Below are 23944 nucleotides of genomic sequence, written 5' to 3' on the forward strand. Positions count from 1 at the left end.
GATCTTCGAACATCTACATTTATGGTAGGTACAAAACTGTACTTTTTAATTAGGTATAGATTATTATTTATCTGTGGAGGGAGTATTATTTAACACTGTAGGTTGTCAGTCTCTGGTATCCTCTTCTTATTGATCAGACTACTTAAAACCCATTCCAATTTTGCATTTATTATTTTATTTAACTATAAATCAAGTGTGGCACTGTGTAACTAGTGGTTCTGTAGCCCCATAATCCAGGTGTTGAAATACATGCTGTTTTCTCCTTGTATGCGATCATCAGAAGGTGCCACCAGATGACATGGACTTGGAAAGAAATTGGACAGCTACTCGGTGTACAGTACATACAAGCACAAGTTTTTAAACATAATAAATAGAGGTCCGTTGCCGTAACTAAAGTAAAAAAAATGCATATTTTAGAATCAGGAAGCCTATTTTCCATGATGAAAGCATAATTACTTTTTGTTAAAAAAAAATTCTGTATCTTGAATAACTGACTGTACATTTGTCTTGAGCTCTGTATGTTTATCTTAGCACTATCTTTTTTGTTTATATAAAGTTTTACTGTTTCATTTTTAAAAGCTTTTGGCTGGTATTTATTCTTTATATGTTTGTTTATTATCTGAGAATAAAGTATTAGTATTATTTTGCAAGATAGACTGACAAAGCTTTGGTGTCCATTTCCAGTAGGCAGATCATTTGAGCACAGTACTGTTGAGATACTAATTTTTATTATTTATATTTGGCTAAAGCAAGAGTGGCAGGTACTCCATAGCCATAAATAAGGAAGTAGTAATACTACAGTGCCAGGAAGAAAGCTGTGGGAAATTGGAGAACTCTGCTAGTCTCCCCTGGGAATTATGTGCATGTGCAAGAAAGTAATAATTTGATTAAATTGCAGTAGAGGAGGAGCACTGGAAGATACTTATTCATGAAGACAGTGGTGAGAAAGGAGCTTGGACGCTAGACGTGAGTAGCATTTTGGTCAGCAGTGGTGGAATTGAAGCCCAGCTCCAGTCATCTGTCACATATTTGTGACAATGTCAAACCATTGGTGAAATTAATTGGGCAACCTAGTATGTTATCCGGGTTTATGGATGAGGTGTTTTTCACTTTTGATAGTGTAGGGAAGACTTGTTCTGTTGTAATTATAAAGGGCAAATCTCTGACCCAAAAGAAATCACCAATATCCAAGTTGAGAAAGTTGGTGAAAATTTTACTCCAGCCAGTTGTAATTATGTCATAGTGGGTAGTGTTACTACAGAGTAATATGTAACATTGCTGGGTTTTAGTTAACTTTCTAACATAGTTAAAGAAAGATTTGTAGTGAATTTTGGTTTCACTGTTTATTTTGATGTCAAATTCTTCGACTCCCCTTATCTAGAATTAAAATAAGTCCATATCTCTTTTGGTTTTGGCATGGCTTATAGATAGAAAATCAATGATTCACGGAAAAAATACAGATACCACATCAAAATCCAAAATAGTTGTACCCACAGAGGGATGTGTGCCCACCAGCAATGGAGTGGATGCAACCCACCTTTGGGAGGACAGAAGAATCCTTGAGGTCTTGCCTAGCTGTCCCGCTCAGAAAGTAGAAGAGGAACATCTTTTTCACCACCTTTCTTCATTTCTGGCCATTTACTCAGGACAAGTGGATGCAGGCAGTAATGTTTAGAGGGTTTACAGTCCTGTTCCAAACCCCCCCACAGCCACCTTCATTTCCTACTCATGCCTGATATCTGACCCTGTCGGATTGTTGCAGTAAGAAGAGTAGTAGTGATAAGCCTATTATTAAAAAGAGCACTCAAAAAGGTCCTGCCAGACCAGAAGATATTCACTTATCACTGCAGGTTCTTTTTACTACCAGTAAAAATAAAGGACTTCCAGCTCATTTTATACTGAAGTAGCCTAAACAATTTCATCATCTGGAAAACTTTTAGGTAATTTATGTTACAGTCCATCCTTCCTATGTTTTCAGAAGGAGGTTGGAAGTGCTCTTTTGCACATCCAACATGTATACTGTCACATAAAAATAGCTAAGAATTTACTACTGGGTGTGAGCCAGTCATTGTCAGCTCGGTACTCTTCCATTTACTCTTACTGCAGCCTCCAGGGTGTTTACCATATTCATGTCTGTAGCTACAGTGAAGCAGAGGCAGCAAGGGACAAACATTTTCCTCTGTTCTGATGACTGACTCTAGCTTCCTCCTTCCCTGCACAGTCTTTTATCAGCAGTGAGAGTCCACAATAAGTTTGCTTCATGCTTTGCAATGAATGCTGCAAAGTTTCATACGGTGTCATCTGACTTCTGAAATTCATAACTGCACTTATTTGGTGATTTTATTGTCTGACTGCTATGTTTGTATGTTGAAATCTGCTATAAACTACAGAAAATACCTAACTGCTGCAGACTGTCAAACTGTGTATCTTAACTATTGCATCTTTAGAATTCGAGGTTATATTTCATGGAATTAGAAAGTAACTAAACAGCTGCTCAGCCTACAGTAAATATCAGTATAAGTTTACTATACTTAGGATTAGAATTGGGGGCATTTTCAGGACCTGACAGTCCAAGGTTCATGGTCATAGATGGAGGCTGATCTGCAAGCTAATGATCTAGAAGTGATGGCCACGTTCTCTACATGGCAGACTTTTCAAGATTCCCTTTTCCTATGTGCTATTGCCACCCACACAGCTAATATTTGTAGCACTGTATCCCAGCAGGCTGGGTGAGGACCCATTCCTACTCCCTCTTTCAGGAGGCCATGATAGTTTAGAAGTAGGCCTTTGCTGTCAGATGCATTCACTTTGTTAGCCACATCCTGAAGAAGCCAGTCCCTTAGACCGGCTTATCCATTGATTGCTAGTACCCTATTAGTGGTCTCTGTCTGTTATGAGTAATCTGTTCCTCCACTGCAGAAAGCTGTTACAATCTGTTTGCTTACCCATCCACTAGGATGCAGCACCTCCCTTTCCATTATTCTTCCATCAGGAGGCTGTCCCAGAGATGCCGTTCTGGATCTTTATGTTTTATCTGTCATTCCTTTTATTCCCAAGTTTCTGGAAGAGGCCAGGTTCCACAAGTCCAAAATCACTTTGCTAGCTCAATTTTGGTCTTGGCACTCTTGTTTTTCCTTGCTATGGCTTTATATTTTGGAGCAGCCTTCATGTCTGAGGGGACATCCTTTAGTCTACTGTCTCATCCATCTGGCAAGCCTCACTCAGACCTTTCTTCATGGTTGACCATGAGGTTTCTCCACATCCAATGATGGCCAAGGGACTCTTCTTACCATTAAAGGGTGGTAAAAATGCTAATTTCTGTTCAGAGACTAAATACCAATAAAATTACAAGAGCAAATTGACTTTTTTTTTTCTTGTGGGCAACAGCCAATGGCCGTGTACCCTTTTGATGGCTCCATTGCAGAACATTCTTAACTGTTTGTTATGGATATTTGAGATAGCTGCTGGGTGAGCTTTGACTAAGAATAACTATCTCTAATTTTCACTAAGGTGCCATTTATTTGCCTTTAGTTTTATTGAAGGTTTTTAAAATTTACTTGAATGGTACATTTCTTCTCTGCCTCTATATCAAAAATCCCATTCCCCCTTGGGAAAAGTTCAGTACTGTAAAATCTTACCATAGTAGTTGATGTCTTTTTGTTCACTGTTATAGTATCCTAAACAGAAGGGCTCTCCCAGCCAGGGCAGCCAGACGCTAGGCCAGTATACAAAAAGATTAATGATCTTTTATGCGCCATAAATAGCATTTATGCTTCCCGCACAGAACATGAGGCATAAGAGGGATGTATGGATGCAGCTACCCAGAACTGAATTGTCCCTAAAGAAAACAGTCTCCTTAAGACAGAGGAGTCCATCACATCTGTAAGGAAAACATGTAGAAGAAAAATGGGAAACCCTCAGTCAGAAGAGAATCTAAAACAAAAAACAGAACAAACAAGAGGGGGTTGAAAGGAGGGAAGGAATACTGCAACAGTGAAGACAAAAACATCTACTGTTTTGGTTCGATTTTACACAAGTGTACTATATCACTGTTGCAGTATTCTAAAGAGAAGGGAGAGTAAAAAAAAAAAAGCTCAAACAGATTGAGAGGTGGAAGGTTGAGAAGATCCCTCAACAAATCCACATAAAATGGTTTCAACAAAACCTTCTTTGGCCCTAAAAACCATGTCCAATTTATAATGCTTAGTAAAGGTATGCGCTGAAGACCAAGTAGCAGCTTCAAGGATGGAATTGGTGTCCAGCCCTTGAAGGCACCAGAAGAGGCAACAACCCTAGTGGAATGAGCTGTAACAGAAATGGGCAAGAGATTTGCTATGAAAAGTATAACAAAAGGAAATGGCCTTAGAAATCTAGGAGGAGATGGTTTGCTTAGAAATGGCCAAACCCAGTGTCCTGGGATGAATGAAAACAAAAATCTGATCAGACGTATGAATGGCCTTAGTTTTATCCAGATAGCACCTGAACTGTTTATGCAAATCCAAGGTATACAAGACCTTCTCACTTGCAGACTGAAGAGAGAGGGAAAAGGAAGAGTGTTGTACCGACTGATTCAAGGAGAACTCGTGTACTACTTTGGGCATAATAAAAGGATTAGTATTAAGGGGCACCCTGTCACTGCGGAAAAAAAACAAAAAAAAAACAAAAGGAGGAATGGCCATAAGGTCCTGGAGTTCAGAAATCCTCTGAGCAGAAGAGCCAGCAACAAAACAGTTTTCCAGGTACAATATTGCAAAGAAGCAGAATTTACTGGCTCAAAAGGAGCCCGAGGTTGATTTTTCCAAAACAAAATGAATGTCCCAAAGAGGAGGAATAGGTTTCCTTGGAGGCCTAATATGCAGGACTCATTTAAAAAAAAATTGTTTGACCTCAAATTGAAAAGCCAAAGGAGGATTTAAGGGTAGACTAGCAGCAATGGCTGACAAATGGGCCTTTACAGAAGAATAGGCCAGGAGAGACCTGAGCAACTCGCACAAATAAGAGAGGATCAGAGTAATCCCTACTGAAAAAGGGTTCTGGCTACAAGAATGGCACCAGACAGAAAATCTTTTCCATTTAGACACACAAGATTGTGTGGTTGAGGGTTACCTTGCCTCCTGTCAAACCCTGAGCATGTCCTCCGGGTTTTTATCCCTTTCAGGCATGTCTTTTTCTATCATCCACAGTGTCTGTTGAGGAGTGGACAAGTGAGGAGAGAGGAGACCCCTTGTCCTGTGTGAGGAGATCCAACCAGTGAGGTAACTTGTGGTGATTGCCCCTGGCCAGATACAGGGAACCAGTGCTGTCTTGACCAAAAGGGTGTCACTAGCAAGATTTTTGGGGAGTCCAGCTGAATCTTCTGCAGGGCTCATGGTAGTAGAGGAAGAGGAGTGAAAGTATAAAGAAACCTCCTCTTCCAAGGAAAAGAAAGGGTGCCCAACTTCCATGCCAGATGACATGGCACTCTGTAACAGAAGAAAGGAAGCTGCCTTTTCAAATGGGAGGCAGAAAGTGTTACCTGAGGAATATCAGATAGATGGACAGTATCCAGAAGCATGTCTCTCTGAAGCATCCATTCACAAGCCTGTATTTTGGACCTACTCAGAGTCTGTCATTAGATTGTGCTCTGAAGGAATGTATACTGCCCGAAGAGTTAACTGATAACTGAGAGCCACGTCCCAAGCCTGTAGAGCCGTCCTGCAAGAGGAGGTAAGATTTTTGTGCCTCCTTGCTTGTTGACATACCACATCACTGTAGTGTCATCTGTGTACACATTTAAAGGGCCAGGAGAGAGCATGGGGTGAAAATCTTGAAGTGTTAAAATTGGATCTCTGTATGGTCTGACTGCTGATGGGGAGGCATAGACCCTGAACTTTCAGGTGACCAAAAGAAGGCCCCAACCCCATGACTGAGGCATTGGTGAACAGTTCTTGAGAAGGGACTGGAGGCTGAAAGGGCCGGCCTGGGTTGAGAGCAAGCTGTTGAATCCATCTCTCGAATTCCTTGTTTAGTCAGGTAATGAGATGTACATGGAAATCCGGAGGGTGATAATGCTGCAGTCAAATTGACTTGAGGTACCATTGAAGCTTCCTCGTATGCAGCCTGGCAAGAGGAAGCATTGGAATAGAAAAGGCCATGAATCCCAGGATTCAAATAAACTCCCTGGCTGGCATGGCAGTCAGAGGAAGAAGAGATTGAAAGAGGGCTGTCAATGACAAAACGTTTTGGAGGTGGACGAGAGGCCAACATTGGTAGTGTCTGAACCCTGCATTCTAGATGCACATGAACCTGAAAGTAGTCAGGACGGACTTTTGGAAGTTGATAGTGAACCCCAGACTTTGAAGAATAGAGATGAATGCCAGATCCTGTAACAGGCGATTGGGCGAAGACACCTGAAGCAACAGGTCATCTAGATAAGTAAAAATCTGAATGCCTTGGAGCCTGCAGAAAGCAATCATAGGGGCTAGGCATGTTGTGAATACCCTTTGGGCAGTAGAGAGGCCAAAGGGCGAAGCAGAGAACTGAAAATGAAAGGAAGATGCAGAGAAATGTAGAAACTTTCAGATAAGATGGTGACTAGGGATATGAAGGTAATCATCTTTCAGATCCAAATACACCAGAAAGGCCTGGGGTAATCAGAGGAAACAAGGTTTGAAGAGTAAGCATTCAGGAAGAAGGGACCTTGAGAAAAGTGTTGCGCCTTTAGAGATCCAGAATAGGTCTCCAGGTGTCCTCCTTTTGGGCAGCCAGGAACATCCTGCAATAAAAACACATCTGATGTAAATTTTCATTCATTCCTTACTGTTAGGACTTTGGTTCCGTCCTTGGAACCGACATGGCCATTATCAAGCCCACGTCAGCCAAAAACTCTCAGCTAAGTCCTACCCACAATGCCTCTCTCCAGATCTCCTTTGTCGCGTTCCTCGTCAGATGTGCCAAGCCTTTCTCTCAAGCCAAGTGTACTATCTTTTGTGGTTTACCTACTTAATTACCTTTTAGTCAGTTTTTTTTCTCTTAAGCCTTTCTCCTCGTCTTTACTTCCTTACACTTTTTCCCAAAAAAACTACCTTCAGTAGTTCTTTTCATACCGTCGTTGGTACTGTCCCTCTCTCTTACCTTTGGTAGGCCCTTCCCTTTACCACTTGTGGTATTTCTTAGTACCATTGTTGGTACTCTTTCTTTCCTTGCTGTTTGTGAAAAAAAATACTCTTATTTACTATAACTTTACTATTGGTTTTGTTAAGTATTGATGTGGTAATTTAGTTTGCGTGTTTTCTCATGATGTCTGATAAAACTAAATTGGGTTTTAAGCAGTGCGATAAGTGCGGGCGTAAGATGCCCAACTCAGATGGTCTCGCCCGATGTGTTTGGGCGTTGATCATATTAATGTGTCTTGTGATATGTGTTCTGGCTTCAGCAACTGTATGTTAGCTGAGCGCAAGAATAAACTCATCTTGAAGGGTATGTTGAAAACACCCTTCTTGGAGGCTCTTTCTGGGGCAGAGGTCTCACCACCTCCTAATTCTAAGGATATTTAGAAACATAAGGAGAAACATAAAGAAAAATGGAGGCACTCGGTACAGACATCTCCGTCCTCTTCAGAACCAAGTTGACACCAGACTACTCTGGCGCAGTCAACACAGACCACTTCGGCACTGGTGTCTCTGCCTTCTCCCTCTGTGCTGACCTTGAGCTTCTCACAGTATACTACTCCCATACCAGCATCGGTGCCATCCCCGGCCACTGTTCCAGTGTCTTACTCGGTTCCTCCTATGATGACATCTGCAGTCCCAAAGATTGAGCACCTTGCCAGGACAAGGTATTCTCCATCTTATGATCCTTTTTTGGGGCAGAAATTTAGCCCCTTTATCGAAAGACCTGAATCTCCATCTCTCCAATGGCAGTATCCATCAGATCCACCAGGAGTCTCTTGGAACAGGATGCAGTGAGGGTTGTGGACCAGCTTTTGGCAGCTAGTGGCTTACCAACCCCGACTAGGTCTTCCCTCCCTCTTGAAATGGAAGCTTTCCCGGCATATTCACTTGTGTATCCTCCTCTGACCTCCTCCCAGGGTTCGGAGATTTCAGTACCGATGTCGATCCTGGTGCACTATCTCAGCACCAACAGTGGAGGCTTCCCTGTCGGTTCCGATTACTCTTGGTGCCACGGCTCCTTCGGAACTGCCGCACCCTTGGAGCAGTGATTGGGCTGTTGGCACCGTGACTTCTAGTTCGGCGCCGATTTTTGGTTCTATGGCACCGTCTACAGTTCTGGCTCCAGGAGCTACCGGTCCTCTCAGTGCTCCTCGCCCGGAGGTGGGCCCATCGGGGCGGGGTGTGACCCTGGTTCCGAGGTTGCCCTTCTCATTTCTGGGCTCCCATCCCTCTGGAGGGCCTGTTTTCCAGGTGATGGAGAGGGTCCTCGCTTCTACAGGCTCTTGATTGGCACCACTGGCATCAGAACCAATACCCCCCTCGTGTGCAGCTGTCCCAACCCCCTACTCTGGGATCTAGGGCATGAGAGCTACAAGATCTCCCCTCAAAGAGAACCCTTTCTCTTGAGTCCTCTTCAGAAGACCCGACTGAGGAGCCACCCCAGAAGAAATTTTGCAAGAGAAAGCATCTCGATTTCCCCTGAGGAATCATCACCGATGATACTGATTGCAATGAGGGAGAGAAGGGTCCCCACAGTCTCCCCCGGAAAATGGTCTCCCCCGGAAGATGTCTCATTTGGAGACATTCTCGAGATCCTCAGATGGAGGGGAGATTGGAAAATCTTCAACCCTTCGGAGGAATTGGTGCTCTTGCATGCTTTCCGTGCCCAACCGTCTACTTCCTGGGTGACCCCACCTGCCGATGAGCTCAATAAACTTATCGTGCAGCATGCCTGAAGGCCCCAGACAGCATAGAACCAGTCCCCTGGAGGCCCGATTTAAAATTTTGTCCACACCTGAAGACCAACCTAACTGGTCCAAGCAGCTGGTAGTAGATTCCATGGTCATGGTGACAGCCACTAAGAGGTAACTGGCAGAAGATAGTTCCACTGTTCATCCCCTGAACAGGGAGTCTTTGGCAATGGACAGACTGGGGAAGCGGACCTTTGCTTCGGCGACCTTTGCTATTCAGTCGCTGAATTACCTGGCACACTTTTTTTTTACTCGCCTCCAAAGAGACCTAATTTCAGAAATGTCTGCCTCTTTGGCGGGGGTACTGCCTGAGCAGGTATGGGATACTCTTGCCTCACAGCTAGCTACCCTAGAATCCATCTCGAACTCCTCGATGCACTTGATTTCTCGTTCCACTGAGGGAGCAGCTCGAGCAACCGCATCAGGCATCATCATGAGATGGCATGCTTGCATGCATTTGTGTGACACTGCGGACCCTTTCAAGTCTTCCTTTGTCAATTTGTCTATTGATGAATCTTCCCTCTTTGGCCCAAAAGTAGGAGACACACTATCACACAGTGAGAAAGACGGAAAGACCTTGTCTGCCATAGGTATACGTTTTTCCACCCCCCAGAGATCCTACTCCAGGAATCAGAGGGGAGGAAAACTGTGGTTCAAGAAGTCCCAGGGATCTTTCCGTGACACTCGTGATGAGCGTGCTCCCCAGAGCAGAGGGGGAAACTCATCTGGAAGATGTCGCTTTCAGGGCAGAGGAGTCTGTGCAACCAGGACGCCCTGGACTCATTCTCAGCAGACTCTTCAGCACTCCTGAGAAGCGGCCGATTGCTTTCCTCTGGAAGCAGTCGGGGGGCGATTTTCTCTGCACCAACAAGCCTGGTGACTCATAACGGATTCATGGGTGCAGAGAATAATATCCAGAGGCTATCGTATCCCATTCGATCTCACTCCCCGACCTGTCAAATGAATCCCTGATGTTCCACCCGGTCAGAGGGATTTTGCAGCCTTGGAAATCGAAATGCTGCTAAGAAAGAGTCATCCAACCAGACCCACCAGACCAAATAGGATCCAGGTTTTACTCGAGGTTCTTTTTAGTGCCAAAAAAGACGGGGGACTGGCGACCAATACTGGATCTTAGCATACTAAACAAATTCATCGAACCTCAAATTTCGGATGGTCACAGTGCAGTCCATTCTCCCCTTTCTGGGGAAGGACAACTGGATGTGCTCTATAGACCTTCAGGATGCGTATTACCACATAAAGATGGACAAACGCTCCCGGAGATTTCTTTGCTTCTGGTTGGCAGCCAATCACTACCAGTTCAGGGTACTGCCCTTTGGTCTCTCGACAGCCCCCAGAGTGTTTACCAAATGAATGGCAGTCGTGGTAGCTCATCTCTGACTACACAGGTTCCATGTGTTTCCATAGCTAGACAATTGGCTCCTCATCGCCACGACCAGGAACCTTCTCATTCTTAGTCTGTCTTACACTCAAGGCCTTGCACTTCGCTTGGGTATCACGATCAATATGGAGAAATCCAACATGTCCCCAACAAGAACACTGGAATTCATTGGAGCAATCTTCGACACAGCATCCTACCAAGCTTCCCTTCCTCCTCACAGGCTTTCAAAAATAAGAAACCAGATTCAAGTCTTCCTCCCACATACTTTTGTACCAGCATGCCTTGTACTACAACTATTAGGCTCTATGGCAGCAGCCATTACCCTAGTACCCCTGGCAAGGTTACACATGAGACTATTACAGTGGCTCCTTTCATCACAGTGGTCAAGCTTAACCCACCTTCTCGACCACATGATACGCCTTACAAACCTTTGCAAGAGAGAAATGCTATGATGGATGAAGGCAGAAACAAATATTTGGTTTTGACCATTCTGTCTCCCCCAGCTCAGGGCCATGGTGACCACGGATGCTTCCCTGTTAGGGTGGGGGGGGGAGTATTTCTAGGGAAGGACGATCCAAGGTACTTGGTCCCCATAGAGGCCAATTTGTAATAAATGTCCTGGAATTGAGGGCAGTTCTCTTAGCGTTGTAAGCGTTCCACACATCCCTTCCTTCTTGGACCATTGCAGTTCAATCAGACAACATGTCAGTTGTCTGGTACATCAACAAACAAGGCGGAACCAGATCTTACCCCCCTGTGTTAGGAAGCCATGAGGATATGGCATTGGGTGATGGCTTCCAACCACTTTCTCATAGCAATGCACATTCCTGGGAGCTCCAATCTCATTGTGGACAATCTGAGCAGGAACATATTTATGCCTCACGAATGGTCCCTCAATCTGATTATAGTGGCTCAAATCTTCCGTCGCTGGGTCGACCTGTTTGCTTCAACCCTAAACAAGAAATGCAGAAGCTACTTTGCCCTGATCCCCCTCGAGGGGAGTCACTGAGGGATGCTGTGATGCACAGTTGGCCCCCGGGTCTACTGTATGCCTTTCCCCCATTTCCCCTCATCCCAAAATTTCTACAGAAAGCTCAAAGGGTGAGAAGGAAAGTGATCCTCATTGCCCCTTATTGGCCCCATCAAGTCTGGTTCCCTTTCCTATGGCCTCACCTGATCCACAGCCCATGTATCCTGGATCAATCTCAAGAACTTCTGACTCGCCCTCGGGGATTGATTCACCCCAATCTCCACAGCCTCAAGCTCACAGCTTGGTTTTCCACTTCCGATGATTGCCAAGCTACCTGATATTTCATCCCCTGTTTGCGAGATCCTCCTGGCTTTGCACAAACCATCCACCAGAAAAATTTATTTCAGTTAGTGGACTAGGTTCTCTATATGGGTCAAAGAACAAAACATGGATCCTTTCTCTACGCCTATTCAAAAGATCCTAGAATATCTCACTACCCTGTTACACGCTGGAGCTTCAGCATTGACGATTACAGTGCATCTAGCAGTTATCGCAAATTTTCATAATGAAATCGACAATTCATTCATTATGTCACACCGACTGTGCAAAACCTTCATGAAAGGAGTATTACATATTAAACCTCCTGTCAAGCCCCCTACAGAACCTTGGGAATTGATGTTGGTGCTTCAGTCGTTAACAAGTCCTCCTTTTGAGCCTTCTGATAAATGTGATATATAGGTTTTGTCCTGGAAAACCCTGCTCCTAGTAGCCCTTACCTCAGCGAGAAGAATTTCAGAGTTGCAGGCCTTGAGTGTCAAGAGACCGTATTTGATTTTCTACAAGGATTGAGTTTCTCTCTGTACTAATCCCTCTTTTTTGCCCAAGGTTATTTCTGGCTTCTCCATTAACCAGTCTATTGACCTACCAGTTTTCTTTCGCCATCATTCAAATAAAGGGGAGTACCTTCTACATACCCTTGATGTTCATAGGCAACTTCGTTTTTACTTGGACAGGACAAAATCTCTTAGGAAGACAGATCAGTTGTAGCATTTGCAGGACCCAGCCTGGGTAAGCCTATTTCCAAAATGACCTTATCTTGTTGGCTCAGAAATGTCATTACTTTCATCTACCAACAAAACAAAATGTTCTTTCCTTCTAAAGTAAAGGCTCATTCTACTAGATCGATAGCAACCTTTGTGGCTTTTCATTCCAGAGCCTCTGTGGACGATATCTGTGCAGCAGCCACGTGGGCAAGTCCTCATACCTTTATCACTCATTACAAATTGGATTTGGCCTCCAGGGGGAGAGCATCTATTGGTTCTATGGTGCTTAGGAATATCCGTCCTTAGGGCCACCCAGGACTAGAAGTAGCTGGGGACTCGGTCCTAACAGTAAGGAATGAATAAAGATTTACAACATCAGATAAAGAAGTTATGGTCTTACCATAACGTACCATCTGTGTTGTAGATCTTCATTCAGTCATTACTTCCTGCCCTCCTTCCCCCTGCCTAGACCCCTGGTGGACTTTGGATTACCTTATTTATTAGGGTACCTGCTCAGACAGAGCCTCCTTCTGTTATTATTATTAACCTCCTTTTTAGTATATGGGTGGGCAAACTCGATCTGAAGAGACTATAAGAGGGGCATTGTGGGTAGGACTTAGCTGAGAGTTTTTGGCTAGCACGAGCTTGGTAACGGCTGTATCGGTTCCAAGGATGGAACCGAAGTCCTAACAGTAATGAATGAAGATCTACAACACAGATGGAACGTTATGTTAAGACGTAACTTCTTTTTTCCCATGTGGGAAGGGGGGGACAGGTTGAATGGTTTGTTAGTTCACCAGCGACTTTAGAAGCTGTGGAAAATGAGGAAGTTGCTATACAGGAGGTTGATGAATCCCTGAAAAAGGAGGGAAATATTTCCTATACGATGAAGTAACCCTGATGAATGATAGAACCCAAGAGTCTAAAGTGATGAGACACCAATTTGAAAGACAAAAGAATCTGGTGTAAAATGGGGGGGTTGTCAAAGAGAAGCAAGCTTATCAGATAAAGGAGGCTTCTGGGCTACAGAAATCTGAGAAGCCTTACCGGACGGGGCCCACCTACCACCCTTCTGTCCTTCGAGGCCAGCAAGGGGTGGTGACTGTGAACAAAAGCAAATCTAGAAAAATAATTTCTCTAACTTGGAGATAGGAGAGACAAAATTATGTTTAAGGTCTTGCATGTCAGCAGCAGCAGTCCCAAAAAGATGTTTATTATCCAAGAGAGAGAGAGAACTTGACCTTAATGTCCTCAGGCAAAAACCGGAGACAAAGCCAAAAATAACACCTCATGACAGACCCAAAAGCCGCAGCCCTGGAAGAGGCATCATCAGCATCATGTTTACACTTAATAGAATGGCGAGCCACTTGAGAAGCAGAACCTAAACTAGGTAAGGCAGAGGATTTGCCTTCAGAATCAGGAAGATCAGAAATAACCTGACAAGCCTGAGCAATCGAGGACAGAGCGTACCTGGTCATGTGGGTCTGGTAATTAACAGCCTTAAAGACAAAAGTTTAGAAGGGGGCAAAAGCTTAGAAGATTTGTCAGAAGAGACTGAAACCACAGCAGGCTCAGCAGAAGGACATTTAAATAAAAATAGACAATCTCAGGAACCTTATATAACCTACAGGTTTCTTAGGGGCAGGAGGTTGAGAATCAGAAGACTTAGAAGCAGCATATCTAACAAGGCAGTCAACACAGGAGGAACTGCAGATTTGGTTTAGGAGTATCCAGCTGAAGCAACTCATAATATCTTTTCTGAATATGGGATACTTGAGAAGAATCCCAATTAAAGTATTCCATCATCCTAGCAATTGTCTCCAGTGGACACTTCCTCGAAAGGAGACTCTGGGCTAACAGACTTCTCTTCATCAGAACCATAAGCCAAAGGCGAAGGCATCTGTGAAGTATAGGACAAAGACCACTCATCAGACACTGAATCCTCATTCGAGGAATCTGGTTCCTTAAGCCATTTAGAAAGGGTAAAGGTCCAAGGAAGAACAGGTACTAAAACTCTTTGAGGAGGCTTTAGGGCCATCAGGGTAGAAAACAAGCCCTGAGTAAACTTTTGCCATTCCCTTTGAGGATCCTTGGGATGGCATGAAACCTGCTTCAGTTTTTTTAGTTTTTGTTTTTTCTTGGAATGGATAATCAGCCCTAACAAATACTGGAGGTTCTGACCTTTGGCGAGATTTGATGAGACCCCAGAACCTCCTCCCTGATCAATATTTGTGGAATCCCTATAGGACCCTCTAAGATAATTAGTGGCAGTTCCCCTCAGCATCTGGAGCAGACACCTGCAGAGCCTCAGAACATGTGCAAAAAGACTGGTCCATGCCGGCCTCCGATGGGCTCGCAGCAGAGGAATCCGTGTAGATACCGAATGACCTACAGAGCTATTGCCTGCTTCTCGAGGGATATCTGGTGGAGGCTGGAGAGGTAAAGAATCTGTCTGAGACTTGGCCACATTCTTGCCTAGCGGGAGTATTTTGGGGTTAAAGGATTCTGCTGTGGTACCCTGGCTAACTGTTTAAGGCATTGGCTTTTGAGGTAACTGGCCAGGGAAGACTAACAAGCCTGTGTGTGTCTTAGGCACAAATGCTTTACAGATACTGTCACAGGAAGCACCTGAACAAAAAAGACCAGTACTTGGACAAACCGTATGGGGAGTTTGCCTCCCATGCTTAGATGACATAAACTGTAGGTAGCGAAATAAAATACAAGACCAAAACATGCAAAAACAAGGTACTTATCCGGTGGCTAAGTATTCAGTACAGCAACAAGGCATTCAGACCAGATAGCAATAATGGCGTTCGAACTGGCGGCAAAGAAGTTCTGGGTAGTTGCGTTCGTACGTCCCTTTTATGCCTTGCATTCTGTACAGGGACCATAAATGTGATGTGTGGCACATACAAGATCACTAGGCTTTTGTATACTGGCCAAGCTTCAGGCTGCTGTGGGTGGGAGATCCCTTCTGTTTAGGATACTGCAACAGTGATATAGGACAGCTTAACTATTTGACCATTTGAATGGTTGCTGCAGGAGACCTTACATTTGTGCCCTGGAAGAAACTTTTTCTTGTTTGTCATTACTTCAGTCAGGAGAATTTCAGAGTTGCAGACTTAATCTGTGAATCATTGTTTAGTGTTCCATGAAGACATTATCTTCATGGGAACTAATCTCTTCTGTATGCCTACAGTAGCAATAGATACCAATCTTAATTTCTTTCCCCTAATTATTTAAAGGTGAATGTGTTGCACTGCATGGACATTCCTAGGCAGCTCAGATTTCACTTTAATAAAATAGTCTGTCAGAAAGGATTCCCAATTTTGTTTCATTCTTCAAAAAGAAGTTGAGTACCAAAGTCTCCAAATCAACTTTGAAAAAGTCTTTCTCACTGTAACCGATTTTGTTATCAAAAAGCACAACAAATCTTTAGCATCTGAGCATAGAACTGATTGTTTGGATGGTGACCATCCCTCTAGAACATTCTTTAGAAAATGCATCCCTGGATGATTTTTGTACAGCAGCTTACATGGGTAACTAAACACTTTTACAAGACATGGTAAAGATGAGGTCTCTAGATAGAGATCACCCTTTAATGTCTTGGGGCTTTGGTCTTGTGATAAAGGTGGAACTCCCAATTCTGGACATGAATTTACTTACTGTGATGCTAGGTCTGGAATAGTAGTTTAGTCTTTATCACCATACCCACTCTCGTTTCTCCAACTTCAGTTCTAGCAGGCATGTTGGAATTCCAGATGTAGAAGTTAAAGGAAGTTAACTGTTTTTTGTGTGTGTGAGCATGTGTGCGTGCTTGTATGTTTGAACGATTGCTCTACCTTTAATGGACTTGTGAGATCTGGCGAAGAGTTCAAAAATGCACAGCAGCATATAGGGAAAAAAGGACTACATAATCTAAAGTTTGAAATGTCAGACTAAGTCCTGCTACTTTTAGTTCTCTAAGTGAAAAAGTTGGAACTTCAGTCCAGAAGTAGCATTAGAGTAAGTACATCAATTTTGTTTCTAAATTTATACATATTTACATAGTTATGCATTACTGTTCGTTTCCCATCTTTAGGTTAGACTCACTTGGTGGATGGCAGCTTAATCTGATGGACCCAGGGGCAAGATGCACTGTCCTAGTGTAGCACGTTGTGCTACAACATTTGATCTCAGGCATGAGAATGAAAGAAAATGATTCTTCCTAAGGATTGCAAGAGAGAAAATCCCAGTAGTTAATCTGCTATGGTGGACTGTATCACTGATCTTCTGTATTTAATGGTACTTTCAAAGTAGCATGCATATTTGATGAATACCAGTTTTCCAAACATTTATTATGATATCTCTGTTGCCAGAGCAATTGATTTTTGAAAAAAAAAAAATTAAATAAAACCTCTGGGCTGTGAGGGATGCTTTCTGGTATATATGGGGTAGAGAGAGCTTTGTGTTACTTGAGAAAGGCAATGGATAACTCTGTATACTGTGTTTTGTGCATTTTATGTGAATGTTTATCTCAGTGCAGTAGTTTTCAGTTTTGGTTTCTCTGTTGTTTCACTCATTTTGGTTTCAAACAGATGCTTTAAGGCTGAGTTTGCTGCAAATATGTGAATACTGGTTTGGTAAACTTCAGTTCAACTTTCTGTCCTAACGCCATTTGGTAAATATGCATGCACATATACATGGCAGACTTATTTTCAGTTGACAAATTAAATTCAACTGAGGGGCAGTAAGTTGTGCGCACTTATTATTTAAAAAAAGATAATTTGAATGCTTTACCATGTACTTAACTATCAGACCAGCTCTACTTTAACTGGCACCCTTGAAATATGAATTTCTTGCTTTTGCCAAACTGCATATTGTGTGATTTAAAGAAACAGATATTTAAATTAGTAAAATATATATTTATGTATATATTTGACAGGGGAATTGAACATCTTCCGAAGTTCTCTGCTGGTGTGGAATTGTTAAGCAGGTAGGACTGAGCTAAAAATGTTGTTAATCTTTGCAGTTTGGGCTCTTAGATTGTACCAGTAATAGGAAACCAACCTGGGAAACGGTAGTGGTTTTACAAAATATATGGATAAAGATCTTGAAAAATAATATTTAATATGAAGTGTACTAAGTAAAATCACTAAAAATGTACCATTTTATGAAAAACATAACAGATACTAAATACTTTCTCATAGATGTGTGTTTTGTCATATTCTTATTATTGGAGTCCTAGATTCTTGCTTTTGCTGAGTATTTGAAACATGAACCTCCAGTGTACATTATACTGTGCAACACTAGTATTGTAATATGATGTTTTGTGGTGGTATGTGTACTTGCATAAAGGTGGCAGTTACAAGTTTGGACTTTTAAGAGAGCAGGGAAATTTTGTTACTGTAAGAATCTGCAGAGTACAGTACACAAGTGGCTTTGATTTCCTAGGCTTTGCGTGTTTGCTTTTTTCTATGAATTTTGATAGCTTTTGAAGTTGCTAGTAGGAATTCTATTATGGTTCTATGGCTGCTTCAGCTCAGGTGTTTCCTTTTCCATGAGAGCAGTGAACTGAGAAAAAGTAAAACCAAATGCATGTAAATACTAACTTTCATTAGTGATGCCCTTCCATATAACTGTTGCAGGAATCTTTACAATAGAGATCCCTTGCCTAGGGCAGTCTGACATCCAGTCAGTATACCAAAGCCTTTAGGTTGTAATGGGTATGCCGTACATCTCACGTTCCTTGCACACGGCATAGGGCATAAAGGTGATATCTGGATATACACAGTCAGCAATAAATACAAAATGAGAACAGAGTTACCAATAAACAACCTCCACCTTGGATCCGATCAGAACAAAAAATCAAAAGACATTGGTGGGCTTAAATACCAAATCCCCCATCATGTGACCTATCCTAATCACAATTCCATACTAAAAATAGATGGATGTTCATGTACATATGTATAAAAATGTTATACATTTAATACAAAAATACTTATTTAAATTAACCCCACATCTGTATTACAATCAATTGAAACAGAGACCAAGGACTATATAAAACCATCATTATTCAATCTGTAAAACACTAACTATAGGAAAAATGTTGTGTAAAAAATGTGTATGTGTGTGTGTGTGTGTGTGTGTGTGTGTGTGTGTGTGTGTGTGTATATGTGTATATATGTATATATATATGTGTATATATGTATATATATATATATATATATATATATATATATTAGTGTGTGTGTGTATATATATATATATATATATATATATGTATATATATATATATATATATATATATGTATATAGTATACATATATATGTATATAAAAATAATAAATATACATATATTGTTTATAAAAATACAAGATCAAATCATGTTACCTAAAAACCTCAACCACGGTCTTGATGTTAAAATCCAATAAACTATACAATTAAGAACAAGTGGTCTAAAAAGTCCAACAAGAATTGGTTCAATGTAAAACCGAACCCAAAACCAAGAAAAGGTGCGTTATATGTACTTATAACCTAGCTGCTCTCATCCTCAACACACTACCAATATTAATGTGGTCGTTTAAACCAGGGGCCTTCCCTGCATCAAGTTTTAATTGCCAAAGCAATTCGCGATATTCTAATTTAGTCTCCCAACACCCTCCCCTAGGATCCACTTCCACCTGTTCTAAAACAAAAAAACTTGAGCTTCATATTGGGACAAACAAGAGAATGTTTGAAAAAAGCATTGGACTCCTTCTTAGTTCTAACATCGTAGAGATGTTCATACACCCTTCTACCCAACAGTCTTTCTGTTTTACCAATGTAAAAGAATAACCACCTCTTCAGCCTGCTGATTAATGAGATCTTCGGGATACTTCCTTTCTAGAAACAAACTTTTAATGTAACCAATTTCGTCTATAAAGTCATCTAGTTTACTTGTCATCCTTGAGGCCCTTATAAATTGACCCTTTACAATCCACCTTTTTTGGTAAATAGGGTGACCACTGTCAAAATGTAAATAACTATTGGAAAAAGTCTTCTTCCGGTATAATCTAGACTGAAAACAATTGTTTGTAAAATCCTTATATATGGTAGAGTCCAAATAATTTAGTTTGTCGTCCCCCACATTAATAGTAAACTTCAGAAAAGTTGTTGTCTGATTAATATAGTTAAAAAAATTGTTTAATTCTTCCTGAGTCCCCTTCCAAAATATGCAAATGTCATCTAAAAATCTAATGTAGTGCACAATGTATTTGTTCCATTCTGATTTCAAATATAAAATGCTTTTCCCAGTAATACAAAACACAATTTGCATATTTTTTTTAGTGGGGAGTACCAAACAAAGGGAGTGGCTATGGGTGCATCCTGTGCCCCCTTATATGCAAATTATGTTTTGCAGACTGAAGAGGTTCTTCATAATAGGGACATTAAATATTTTCCACTTATAGAGAAAGGTACGGACACTATTGCTGGGAACAGTAAACGTAATAACTTTGGTCCAGGTACATTTATTCATACATTTTCAGAAACATCTTACTTGACTGACGAAGTTATTAACAAATTTTGGTATGTTCTGAGAATTAATGAAGACATTTCAGAACATATACCTCCTTACACTAGGTTTGTTAGAAGGAGGGATCTCAACTTGAAAGAGTATTTAGAAAGGGGAAATAAGGAACACTCATATGTTTCAAACAACAATAAAAAGAATGGTACATTCAAGTGCGGTTCGCGCCATCAATGTTCCTTTATGTTGGATATCAATTCCATTTTCATTTCCTCTAGGAAGGTTCACCTTAAAGCTCAGGGACACTTCAATTGTAAATCGTGTGGTGTATTTAGGGGTGTGTACACAATGTTTTAGTTTTTACATTGGTAAAACAGAAAGACAGTTGGGTAGAAGGGTGTATGAACATCTCTACGATGTTAGAACTAAGAAGGAGTCCAATGCTTTTTTCAAACATTCCCTTGTTTGTCTCAATATGAAGCTCAAGTTTTTTTGTTTTAGAACAGGTGGAAGTGGATCCTAGGGGAGGGTGTTGGGAGACTAAATTAGAATATCGCGAATTGCTTTGGCAATTAAAACTTGATGCAGGGAAGGCCCCTGGTTTAAACGACCACATTAATATTGGTAGTGTGTTGAGGATGAGAGCAGCTAGGTTATAGGTACATATAACGCACCTTTTCTTGGTTTTGGGTTCGGTTTTACATTGAACCAATTCTTGTTGGACTTTTTAGACCACTTGTTCTTAATTGTATAGTTTATTGGATTTTAACATCAAGACCGTGGTTGAGGTTTTTAGGTAACATGATTTGATCTTGTATTTTTATAAACAAATATATGTATATTTATTATTTTTTATATACATATATATGTATACTATATATATATATATATATATATATATATATATATATATATATATATACACACACACACACATTTTTTACACAACATTTTTCCTATAGTTAGTGTTTTACAGATTGAATAATGATTGATGTTCTTCATCTCACATTGCTGCAGTCCTTACACTTGGGTAGTCCGCTGTCCTCGGTCGGCCCGAATATCAAAGTATAAGGCTGACGTCTGTCAGGGCGCATTTGACTGACATCAGGACGTCAGGGTACAAATGCGCATGACCGACGTCATATCCTCAGTCTTTTTTGCCGCATGGTCCGATGCAGAAGCAGTATTGCAAGTGCCGGTTGGCGTTCTGAGATTTTTCGATTTAGAAGTTTCAGACCGAGTTCAAAGTTGGCTAAGTACCCTGTTGGGGAATATTTTAGTTTTTTCTTGCCTCAGTCATTTACCGGATGTCAGAAAAAGTTATAATTGCATTTCTTGTGGGAAACAGATACCGCATAGAGATTATCATACTTTGTGTATTCCTTGCTTAGGGCCTGAGCACGACGTTGTTGGCTGTCGCTCTTGTGCTAGATTTAATAAATGCACTATAAAGAGAAGGTTGGATTGTGCGAGGTTAGTCTTTGGGAAGCGGTGCAACTATAAAATGCCGTCGGATGCTCCGACGCCCGCTTCTTCGAAGAAGCGCAAGGACAAGGCAGTTAAGCCTAAGCTAGAAGAACCGTCTGTACCAGACGCCGTTTCTTTAGAGGTGTTGGTGGAGCCGGTGGCTCCACCGGAGGTTTCTTTGTGTTCCCAGGGTGAGACCTTATTATTACAAGATGTGGCCTCTCAGGAGACTAGTCAGGCTGAGGGGGCTTCTCTTGTTACTATACTCCCCTCCCTTCCTAAGGTGGCTAGGCCCTCTCCTTCTGTTTCAAAGGCTTCCCCCAGGGGCAGGCCAGGTTTAGCTTCAGTTGGTGTTACCCCTAGCTCTTCAGGTACTGTGCCCAAGAAGCATATGCTTAAAATGGCAGAAGATTTGATTACTTTGATTAGGGGTTCTATGCCCCCTCCTGATAAGCGGCCTAGGGTGGAGCCTGAGCTGGGGGGTTTTGAGCAGGCTTCAGATGTTTCGGAGTCTTCGGCTGAAGACTTGCAGGAGTACTCTCCTTATTCTGATTCTGATGTGGATAATTCTACTCCTTCTGCTACTCCTCCTGAGGATTTTTCGTTTTCAGAAACTCTTCATTCCATGAGGGAGCATTTTAAGTGGGAAGGTCAGGACTTCTCTGATTCCAGAAAAAGGCTTAGGGAATTTCTGTTTTTACCCCAGCAGAGGCCTTTGGCTATACCTCCTATTTTGGATGTAGTGGAAGATGTTTTTACAGAAGCTTCTCTTAATCCTGATTCTTTGCCTCCTGCTCCTGTTAAGCCGGATAGGTATTACAGGGTGCCTGAAGCTCATAAGTATCTTTTTAAGAGTCCTAGGGCAGACCCAGAAACTGTTAGCCAGGGGCCTAAAGGTGTTAAGTCTTCTGTTGTTAAGAATCCGGTTCCTGCAGACAAGGAGGCTAGGGCCTTGGATAGATGGGGAAAGAAAGTCTATACTTCTTCCACTCTTGCTATGAGGGCTCTGAATTGCCAGTTTCACATGTTGAAATACCAAAATTATCTCCTTTCACAATTGAAGTCTAAGGTTGATGCTCTGGCAGTAGGTATTGATTGTAAGGAGTTGCAAGATTTAGTGCATGTTTCTGAACAGGTGGGTAAGCATTCTTTGCAATGTGGTTTTGATGCTGTACAGGCCTCGCCTAGGGTGGCTGCCACTGGGTCAGTTCTTCGCAGGCACGCCTGGCTGAGGGATCAGAATTTGTCTGAACATGTTAAAACAAGGATTTTAGATGCTCCTTTACAATCTGACGTGTTGTTTGATCCTCCTGTTGAGACAGTTTTAAAGAAAATGGAAGACAAGGCTAAGTCTATGCAGACTGTTAAGATTTTTTGCAGGTCCAGCCTCCAAAGTTTAGTAGAAATTGGCCTACTAAAGGGTGGACGTATCCTTCTTATGATTCACAGTCTAGGGGAAGATCTAGACGTGGTAAGGGCAGAGCCCAGGGCTCTTTCAGGCCTAGAACAGGGAGTTCTCCTGCACAGGCTTCGGGTGAGGGCAGGGGTCAGTCCTTTCGTAAGCAGACCCAATGACCTACCTTTTCAGCTGCCAGAGCCTGCTCGTCTGGCAGCACCTTTGGGGGGAAGGTTGGCACTTTTCAAAGAAAATTGGAGTTTGATTACCCAGGACAGATGGGTATTGGATATCATACACCACGGCTACAGGTTTTATTTCCATACCTTGCCTCCTTTCAAAGGCATGCCAGATGTTCCTCCTCAACAAAGAATAGAGGCTCACAAACAGGTTTCTCTGTTGCTCCGACTAGGGGCCATACAGCCGGTCCCTCTGCCAGAAGTGGGCCTAGGATTTTATTCTCGCCTGTTCCTAGTACCAAAGAAGGGGAACACGTGGAGACCAATTTTGGATTTATCTATCCTCAACACTTATCTGGACATTCCCAAGTTCAAAATGTTGATCACTATCAGTTCTCTGCATTGCCCTTTGGCTTATCTACTGCGCCCAGAGTGTTCACGAAAGTTCTGGCTCCAGTGATAGCTTTCTTCAGACTAAAAGGAATACAGATCTATCCTTATTTGGACGACTGCCTAATTCTGGCTCAAGGAAGAGAAGAGCTTCTTCATCATTTGGAATATGTGATAGCAGTGCTAAGATGCCTGGGGTATTCTGTGAACGAAATAAAGTCCAGTCTAGTACCCTCTCAAGACATGAGCTTTCTGGGTGTGAGACTGAATACAGCATCCCAGATGGCCTTTTTAACCCCGGACAAACAAAAGAGTCTATCCCTTTACTTCCATCAACTATCTCATCAGTCCGGGCTGACTGCAAGGACAGTCCTTCAAGCCTTAGGGTTCATGGCATCTTGTATTCTGGTGCTTCCCAATGCCAAACTGCATATGAGGAAGCTACAATGGTATCTCAAAAATGTATGGACACAGCACTGCCAGGATCTGGACACTGTCATTAAAATAATACCTTGCATTCAAAAGGAATTTTTGTGGTGGGCTCAGGAATGTCACCTAAACAAGGGACTCTCTGTGACCCGGCCAGAGGCGAGTCAGATTTTAACGACAGATGCCTCAGACAAAGCTTGGGGAGCTCATCTAAATGGAAAGTGGATACAAAACAAGTGGCCTGTCAGACTACAACATCTACATATCAACATGAAGGAGA

General features: G+C 42.2%; 1 protein-coding gene across 1 annotated transcript in view; it reads left to right on the plus strand.

The window, feature by feature from the left end:
- Nucleotides 1-23944, plus strand: part of DTNBP1 (dystrobrevin binding protein 1) — a 2114168-nt gene that overhangs the window by 114653 nt on the left and 1975571 nt on the right. Inside the window, exon 3 of the mRNA XM_044065204.1 lies at nucleotides 17239-17289. Coding sequence (XP_043921139.1) covers nucleotides 17239-17289 — 51 coding nt within the window. The remainder of the gene's footprint in view (nucleotides 1-17238; nucleotides 17290-23944) is intronic.

The sequence above is a fragment of the Protopterus annectens genome, chromosome 3.part0 (genome assembly GCF_019279795.1).
Source record: "Protopterus annectens isolate FY-2018-M chromosome 3.part0, PAN1.0, whole genome shotgun sequence".
NCBI classification, from domain to species: Eukaryota; Metazoa; Chordata; order Ceratodontiformes; family Protopteridae; genus Protopterus; species Protopterus annectens.